The sequence below is a fragment of the Lagenorhynchus albirostris genome, chromosome 7 (genome assembly GCF_949774975.1).
Source record: "Lagenorhynchus albirostris chromosome 7, mLagAlb1.1, whole genome shotgun sequence".
Lineage (NCBI taxonomy): Eukaryota > Metazoa > Chordata > Mammalia > Artiodactyla > Delphinidae > Lagenorhynchus > Lagenorhynchus albirostris.
In genome coordinates, this window is record NC_083101.1 from 36,916,163 (window position 1) to 36,924,796 (window position 8,634).

Genomic DNA, 8,634 nt, shown 5'->3' on the forward strand with positions numbered 1-8,634 from the left:
CCATCGCCAGGTCCTCTGTTCTCTTTTCCTTTCAGCCCTCCTCTCCGGGCCCACTGGCAGCATTCTCCCTCACTGCGATTGCTGTGCCAGTTTTCCACCTGGTGTCCCTGCCTTCAGTCTCTGTCACTTTCATCTTTCCTACTCATCTTTCTAAGTTTTTTTTTTTTATCTATCTGTTTGGCTGCGTTGGGTCTTAGTTGAGGCATGCGGGATCTTTCGCTGTGGGCTCCAGAGCGCGTGGGCTCTGTAAGTTGTGGCGCGTGGGCTTAGTTGCCCCACAGCAGGTGGGATCTTAGTTCCCTGACCAGGGATCGAACCCACGTCCCCTGCATTGGAAGGCGGATTCTTAACCACTGGACCACCATGGAAGTCCCTCATCTTTCTAACTTCTAAATTCGTCTTTCTCATCTTCTGTTTTCACCTCTCCTTAGAGATGTCTAAATTGAAATTCCTAACTTTCTGCTTCCCAAACCTGATCATTCCCTCATCTTCCCATATCAGTAAGTGGCACCTCTTAGTAACTCAGTTCCTAAAGATAGAAACCCAGCTCTAACATCTTTCTCTCGTTCCCTGCATCTGAGCCCATCAGCAGTTCTTTTAGTGCTCCCTCCAAATAGATCTCATTTGCCCTTTGCCCCATCTCTGCTACCACCACCTTGTCCAAACCGTCATCGGTCCTTAGCTGTGTTTATGTGATAGTGTCTGTCTAATCTCCCTGCTTCCCCACTCCACTCACCCACTCCAGTCCATCCTCTCTACACGGTAGCCAGAATAATTTTTTTTTTTAGGCCGTGCCTTGCAGCTCGTGGAATCTTAGTTCCCTGACCAGGAATTGAACCTAGGGCCATGGCAGTGAAAGCACCAAGTCCTAACCACTGGACCGCCAGGGAATTCCCAGAATTATCTTTTAAAAATATACATCAGGTTATGTCACTTCAGTGCTTATAGCCCTTTAGTGACTGCCCTGGCATCTGTGGTAAAATCCACTCTCCTTACCATCGCCTCCCAGGCCCCAGGGCCCCTGCTCTCCTCCCCTTCCAGGCCCCAGGCCCACTGCATTCTCAGCTCTGCCCACTGCAGGCCCTTGCTCTTGCTCTCTTCCAGCTTTTTGAACATCTGGTTCCTTCTACTCCTTTAGGCTTCAGCTTAAACATCCCCTCCTCCTGAGGCCTTCCCTGACCACCTTTATGAAAAAGGACTTCCTTTTTCTTTCTCATCACAGCACCCTCTTTTTTTCCTTCACAGTCTAGTTTCTTTGCTCGTTTACCTATGTATAATCTGTATCCAAAACCAGATTGTAAGCTCCACGAGAACAAGGGCCTTGTCTACCTTATCCCCCTTTGCATTCCTAGCACCTCACACAGAATCTGCCACGTAGCTGATCTTTAGTAATTTGTTGGATGAACACATACATCAAAATATTTTTATGACTTTTACATATTATATGAAATTCTAACTTCCTTATTCTGATATTCAAGACCCCAACAATCTTTTCTCCTTCATCCGTGTATTCTGGAACATTCCTTGATACTCTCCCACTTGATGTCCTGGTTATTCATGCTCTACCACTTACCTAAAATGCCCTCCCAGAGCTTCCCTGGTGGCGCAGTGGTTGAGAGTCCGCCTGCCAATGCAGGGGACACGGGTTCGTGCCCCGGTCCGGGAAGATCCCACATGCCGCGGAGCGGCTGGGCCCGTGAGCCATGGCCGCTGAGCCTGTGCGTCCGGAGCCTGTGCTCCGCAACGGGAGAGGCCACAACAGTGAGAGGCCCGCGTACCGCAAAAAAAAAAAAAAAAGCCCTCCTGTTATCTATATTTCTTAAGACCTGGCTCCTTGCCCACCTTCACCACTCACCCTGTCAAGGCTTCTCTTTACTTTACGAATGAAAACCCAGCTCAGAGGTACTTCTTTAATTTCAAACAGATAAATTCTCCCTGATCACTTCAGTCAGAAATAACGACCAGCTGCCTTCTATTATATTAGCTGTGAACGTGTGAAAGTCTCCAAGCACTTGACCTATGATAAATATTCAGTGAATGCTTGTTGAGTGAACACATGGATGAATAAACCAATCACATGACTGCTGTGCTATCTTACAGCCTCACTTACTGTGGAATTTTTCTTCTTGTTCTACCCCCAACAGGTCTTCTGTTCCCCAGAGCCACCTGCCAAGACCTCTACCCCGGAAGATTTCATCCGCATGACCAAGGGTATCACCATGGCAACAGCCAAGGCTGTGGCTGCTGGGAACTCCTGTCGCCAGGAGGATGTCATTGCCACAGCCAATCTAAGTCGCCGTGCAATCGCAGATATGCTTCGGGCTTGCAAGGTAGACATCCTTGTGGTGAGGCAGAAGTTTGAGGCAGTGAGGCAGCTTTAGGGCAGAACATGGTAGGGAGAAACTGTAGGGACTTGGGGGACTGGGAGCTCCCAAAGGATCCTAAAGCTAACATATTACCCGGTGGTATAGGAAGCAGCCTACCACCCAGAAGTGGCCCCTGATGTGCGGCTTCGAGCCCTGCACTATGGCCGGGAATGTGCCAATGGCTACCTGGAACTGCTGGACCACGTGCTGCTGGTAAGGCGGGAGTTGTCTGCTCCTCACACCAGCCTCCCTAAACACACAGTGCTCTTCCCACAGGCCTCAGACCCCGCTCTCTAATTTTTTGTTCAAATCTCCCCCCCAACCCCACCATCTAGTCCCCAAATCTGTTCTTATTTCCAAGTCTCCTTTCCACTGGGGCCCCATCAGTCTTAGCATCTTTGGTTCTCCCACTCATCTCTTCCTCTTTTTGTTTTCTCCTCTTTTCCCACCTGACCTTCTCCTTCTCTACCTCGTCATCTCTTCTTTCTTCTCATTTCATCATTCTCCTTGTTCCTTGTCAGCCGGTGAGTGACACACAGCCCAGCCCCACTGTCTTCACCATGTGTGCCGTGTGATGCCTGGAGTCCACCTGCATAGGCTGTGTGGTGTTTGAGGCTGTGGTGTGGAGCGGTCTAGGAATGGGGGCGGGGTGGGGAGGGTTTTGATCTGCCCTTTTTCAAAGGTCAAGGTAGACGCTAAGATCTGATGTTCCCTGCTCCCTGCCCCCGTCTTCCCCAGACCCTGCAGAAGCCCAGCCCAGAACTGAAGCAGCAGTTGACGGGGCACTCAAAGCGTGTGGCTGGTTCAGTCACTGAGCTCATCCAGGCTGCTGAGGCCATGAAGGGTGAGGGGCGACCAGGGGCAGGGAGGGAAGGGAGACGCTTGTCCCGGGGAGACCTCTACTTCCGGTAGCCTGCTCGGAGCTGGCCTCTGCCCATAGTCCTCACAGATGCCAAGGCCCCGGTGCTAGTAACCGTGCTGCCCAGTGCCCCTGACCTCCCTGCTCTGCCTTAGCCTCTTCCTTTCCCACTTCGTCCCACCAGGAACAGAATGGGTGGACCCAGAGGACCCCACAGTCATTGCTGAGAACGAGCTCCTGGGAGCTGCGGCTGCCATTGAGGCTGCAGCCAAAAAGCTGGAGCAGCTGAAGCCCCGGGCCAAACCCAAGGTCAGTCCTGCTCCCTCCCTCTCCCCTACCCTCAGAACATCTGCACCTTCAGCCCCTCTTACTTTCCATCTCTCTCTGCAAACCTTCGTCTGTTCTTTGCAGGAGGCGGACGAGTCCTTGAACTTCGAGGAACAGATACTAGAAGCTGCCAAGTCCATCGCAGCAGCCACCAGTGCCCTGGTGAAGGCTGCGTCAGCCGCCCAGAGGGAACTGGTGGCCCAAGGGAAGGTAAGGACTCGGACAGCCAGCAGAAAGGGGACGGCAGCAGCTCTGCCGTCCACACCTGCCTGCACTGTCGCTGGGAGGCCCTTAGGACCTGCGGAGAGCACAGGTCTAAGCAGGCTCCCGCCTTCCTCCACAGGTGGGCGCCATTCCAGCCAATGCACTGGATGATGGGCAGTGGTCCCAGGGCCTCATTTCTGCCGTGAGTGTATAACTCCCCCTACATCCCTCTGAGCTTCAGAGACTTGAGAAGGCTGGAGAGGGCATGGACCAGAGCAAGAGGCATATTGTAATCTAATCTCCCTGTTTCAGGCCCGGATGGTGGCTGCAGCCACCAACAATCTGTGTGAGGCAGCCAATGCAGCTGTCCAAGGCCACGCCAGCCAGGAGAAGCTCATCTCATCAGCCAAGCAGGTCGCCGCCTCCACAGCCCAGCTCCTCGTGGCCTGCAAGGTCAAGGCAGACCAGGACTCTGAGGCAATGAAACGGCTTCAGGTGAGGAACCCTGACCCATCCCATTGTACCTTGAGCTGTGCTGCTTTAAACTCACCCCCGAGGCATGCTTTCTGTGAGGGAGTTGAGGGACTCTCTCAGCTGGGACCCTACCTGAGTTCTCAACTCATGCTGCCTTCTCTCTACCCAGGCTGCCGGCAACGCAGTGAAACGAGCCTCGGATAACCTGGTGAAGGCGGCACAGAAGGCTGCAGCCTTTGAAGAGCAGGAGAACGAGACAGTGGTGGTGAAGGAGAAGATGGTCGGGGGCATTGCCCAGGTAAGCTCTGTGGCAGACACTCTGAGGGACGCTGTCAGCAGGGCGGCCCCAGTGCCCGTGCCGGTCTCAACAACCCTAAACCCTAAGGCACAGACGCACTGACCTGAGTCCCTGATCTCCATCCCTCAGATCATTGCCGCCCAGGAAGAGATGCTTCGGAAGGAACGAGAGCTGGAAGAGGCGCGGAAGAAGCTGGCACAGATCCGGCAACAGCAGTACAAGTTCCTGCCTTCAGAGCTTCGAGATGAGCACTAGGGCAGCCACTTCTGTTCGACGCAGACCCAGCCCAGAGACTGTGCCTGCCACCACCAAAGCCTTCTGGGCTGTCGGGCCCAGCCTGCCACCCCAGCACTGCCCGAAGTGCCTGCCAAACCCCGGGCCTGGCCCTGCCCAGTCCCACTGCACATCCCCTGTCCCCTCCCGGATCCAAGTGCCTTCATGCCCTAGGGCCCCCTAAGTGCCTGCCCCTCCCCAGAGTATTAACGCTCCGAGAGTATTATTAACGCTGCTGTACCTCAGTCTGAACCTGCCAGGGCCCCAGCCCGCTGCACCCCGCCAGCAGCTTCCAGCCAGTCCCCACAGCCTCCGCTCTTCTCCTCCTTTTTGATACTGGCGAGCCCCACCCCCCAGCTACCTGTGGGGGCCGTGAGGGTGCAAGCCCCCAACAGGTCATGCTCCAATAAAGGTGATTCTGCCTGCAGCCTCTGCCTGGCTTCATGAGGAGGTTCCCCCAGGGCAGGGCAGAGAGAGTGGGATTCAGTTCTGTACCCACTTGATCTGGCTCAGAAATGGAGCGGGGGCAGACCGGCAGTCTGCCCCGAGGCCCCTTCCTCCTACTTGCACCCAGATCCCTGAAGTCATCCTCGTCGGGAAGCTGTCCCCGAGGAGTCGCACTCCTGTTGTCCCCTAGCTCACTGGCCAGCGCCTTACGCCTCACCAAGTGTCATTCTTCTGTTGCTGGGACAGCAGCTGCCGCTGCTCTTTGTGGCTGCAAGGGACACTCTGTGCTTCATCACTGCTCAGAGTACGTGAACAAATCCAGTCCCTCGCCAAATCCGAATTTTCAAAAAGCAGCTTTGCTGAAAACAGTAAGCCTATGGATACAAGTGCCTGGGCCTAAGAGAACTGTGGCCACAGATTTGGTTGAGGCAGTTAGCAAGCAAAAATCCAACCTGAGGCTGCCTCAGGTAGGCTCAACTGTTGACTGGGTTGGGCACTTCCAGGCCCTGCCAGGCCTTGCTGCTGCACCGGCCTAGAATAGCGCTAGAACAAAAGTAACTGAAAAAGCCGGACCCAAGTGTGAGGCCGCATAATCAGAGACCAGAGCTCCCCTAGTGGCCAGGCGGGTGCTCGCAGCCCTGTTCCAGCTGCCCTGCTAACCTGTAGGTTGAGTGGAGGGAAGCGGTCAGGGAGGTGGGTGCTGTGTGCTTCCACTTCCTTCCACACCCGCCCACGCTGCCCACATTGCCCACACTGCATGGACCACCTGGCAGTCCTCTCAGATCTGCCGCTACTTTCATGCATGATTCTTTAACCAGCCCTGGGGCCCAGTTATTTCGTTGCTTCTCCCTCCAAGTGGAACACAATTACCGCCCATCTGCTGCTACTCTTGTCACCTCCTGTCACCTCCTTGAAGCCATGACATCTTCTACTCCTATACCATTAGAGTAAGTTTAAAGTAGACAGAATGAGTTTGTCCTCCCCAGGGCTGCCCATTAGGGGAGGTGCCAACTTCCTACCATCACTCCTGTCGCCTGTGAGTAATTCATTCAATATTTACTAAGCCATGCCCATGCTACGCACTGGAAAACAGATGTATTATCACCTCTCTGACGCAGACTGGCAACTGCAATACGTACTGCTGTGGCCCCCTAACCCCGGATACAATGTCCTAGCATCGTTGAGGACCTTAGAGATCAAATCCCTTTTAAAACTTCCCCAACAAGTGGTAGTCCAGACTGTTTGAACTCCTCCAGCTATGAGCCCAGGACAGCTGCTGACTCCTGCTACCACTTCCCTGCCATATCCTCAGGAATTGTGACCAATCACGTACCTCTCACTAGTGATGCCTCAGGGAGCCTTCTGGGGAGAGACTTGAATACCCATTAGATCAGCAGTTCTTAAACTGTGGTTGGCCCTCCGGCCCCTAGAGGTTCCCAAGACCCTTTCAGGGGTCCATAAGGTCAAGATTACTTTCATAATAATACTAAGACATTATTTTCCTTTTTCACAGTGTCAACATTTGCACTGACGGTGCAAGAACATTGGTGGATAAACTGCCTTAGTACAAATCAAGGCAGTAGCCCAAACTGTACTACAAATGGTCATTGTAGTCTGTACCACCATGCACTAGCAATTTAAGAAATAAGTGCTGGCTTCTTACTTAAGAATGTCCTTGATGAGGCAGTAAAAAAATATTAATTTTATTAAATCTTAGTCCTTTAGCAACAAGTCTTTTCAATATTCTGTGTGATGAACTGGGAAGTATGCATAGAGCACTTCTGCTGCACACCGAAGTATGGTGGTGTCTAAAGGAAAGCACCTAGACAATTCTTTGAGTTGTGAGCTGAACTAGCTGCTTTTTTCATGGAGCGCCACATTTACCTGCAGGAATGACTGACAGACAAACCATGGTTATCAGACTTGGGTATCTGGCAGGTCTTTTCTCGAAAAACAATACAAAAAACCAGACTGTGTCACTTCAGGGAAAAACCTGACGGTACTTGTTGCCAATGATCCAATTCAAGCTTTCAAGTGAAAACTAGAATTTTAGAAAACTTGTCTCTGCCGTGAGCTTTACAGCTTCCCCACACTTAAACTTTTCTGTTGAAACCATCGTGATTTTTTTAATAATATATAATGAAATGTATTGACATTTGAAACATCTGCATAGCTCAGTGAATCATTTTCCAAATGACCAATGCTTGATGTTACAAAACTATCCCTGGGTAAAAGATCCAACCAAAGTGCAACACAGACTAATTGGTTACAATGAAACGTTGTACAAAAAGGTTATTGATATAGTTTCATTGCAACTAACCCTTAAGAGCATACCATCTGTCAAGTGTTGATGTAGCATCAAAGAAGAATATCCAGGATCACACAAAAAGGCTACAAATACCAATGACCCTCGAACAACATGGGTTTGAACGGCACTAGTCCACTTATATGTGGACTAGTTTATTACAGTACTACGTGATCTGCGGTTTGTTGAATCCAGGGTTGCAGAATCATGAAGACGAAGGAACCGAGCATACAGAGGGTTAAGTTATGGGTTTACAACTTCACAGACCCCTGTCTTGTTCAAGGGTCAGCTATATACTATTCTCTTTTCCAACTACGTATCTGTGTGAAACTAGATTCTCTTCCTATACGGTACTTTAAACAACCAATACATAGCAACAGATAGAAAGCTCAAGTAGATTTTGAGAATCCAGTTGTCCTCTATTAAGCCAGATATTAAAGAGATTTGCAAAAATGTAAAATAACTGCCATGCGCTCACTAATTTGGGGAGGTGAATATAGTTATTTTTCATTAAAAGTATCTTAACATGGTAATGTGTAATGGGTTTGTTTCTGTTACTTTTAATGAATTAATAAATATTGAAATTTTTTCTTAGTTTCCATTTTAATATGGTAAGTATTGACAGATTGATAGATATGATAGATATGACTCCAACAAAAGCTTTTTGGATCTTCAAACGCCACTCTCAATTTTTAAGAGTGTATGGGGGTTCTAAGATGAAGAAGTTTGAGAATTGGCCCACTAGACCATGAGTTCCCCTAGATCCACAGAGTATCTTTGTGAATTCTGAACCTGGTGCACAAAAAATTCACCCGGCAAATGTTTACCAAGTGCCAACTCTATGCCTGATGCTATGCTACACTGGGGATTCAGAATTGAAAAAGACAGTCCCTGTTCTGGAGATCAGTGAAGGAGGCAAACAGGTACAAGGACAGTTATAACAGGGACTAGGAGAATGTCAGTTAGGAGCCTTCACCAAAAACACGCACCTATTAGGTGGAAAGGGTGGTCGGGACAAGTGGCTAGGGAAGGCTTCCCAGAAAAGCTGCCACTTGGTCTTTACAGCCACCAGGAATCAGCC

The 8,634-nt window shown here is 50.6% G+C and overlaps 1 protein-coding gene across 2 annotated transcripts in view; it reads left to right on the forward strand.

Moving 5' to 3' along the window:
• The window catches only part of TLN1 (talin 1), a 31,964-nt gene extending 26,736 nt beyond the window's left edge, over positions 1–5,228 (forward strand). For both annotated transcript variants that reach the window (XM_060154861.1, XM_060154862.1), the window contains 9 exons: positions 2,145–2,330; positions 2,472–2,579; positions 3,105–3,210; positions 3,410–3,534; positions 3,637–3,762; positions 3,896–3,958; positions 4,069–4,251; positions 4,400–4,528; positions 4,658–5,228. In XM_060154861.1, the coding sequence (XP_060010844.1) occupies positions 2,145–2,330; positions 2,472–2,579; positions 3,105–3,210; positions 3,410–3,534; positions 3,637–3,762; positions 3,896–3,958; positions 4,069–4,251; positions 4,400–4,528; positions 4,658–4,783 (1,152 nt within the window). In that variant the 3' untranslated portion in view covers positions 4,784–5,228. The remainder of the gene's footprint in view (positions 1–2,144; positions 2,331–2,471; positions 2,580–3,104; positions 3,211–3,409; positions 3,535–3,636; positions 3,763–3,895; positions 3,959–4,068; positions 4,252–4,399; positions 4,529–4,657) is intronic.
• Positions 5,229–8,634: the final 3,406 nt, after the last annotated feature.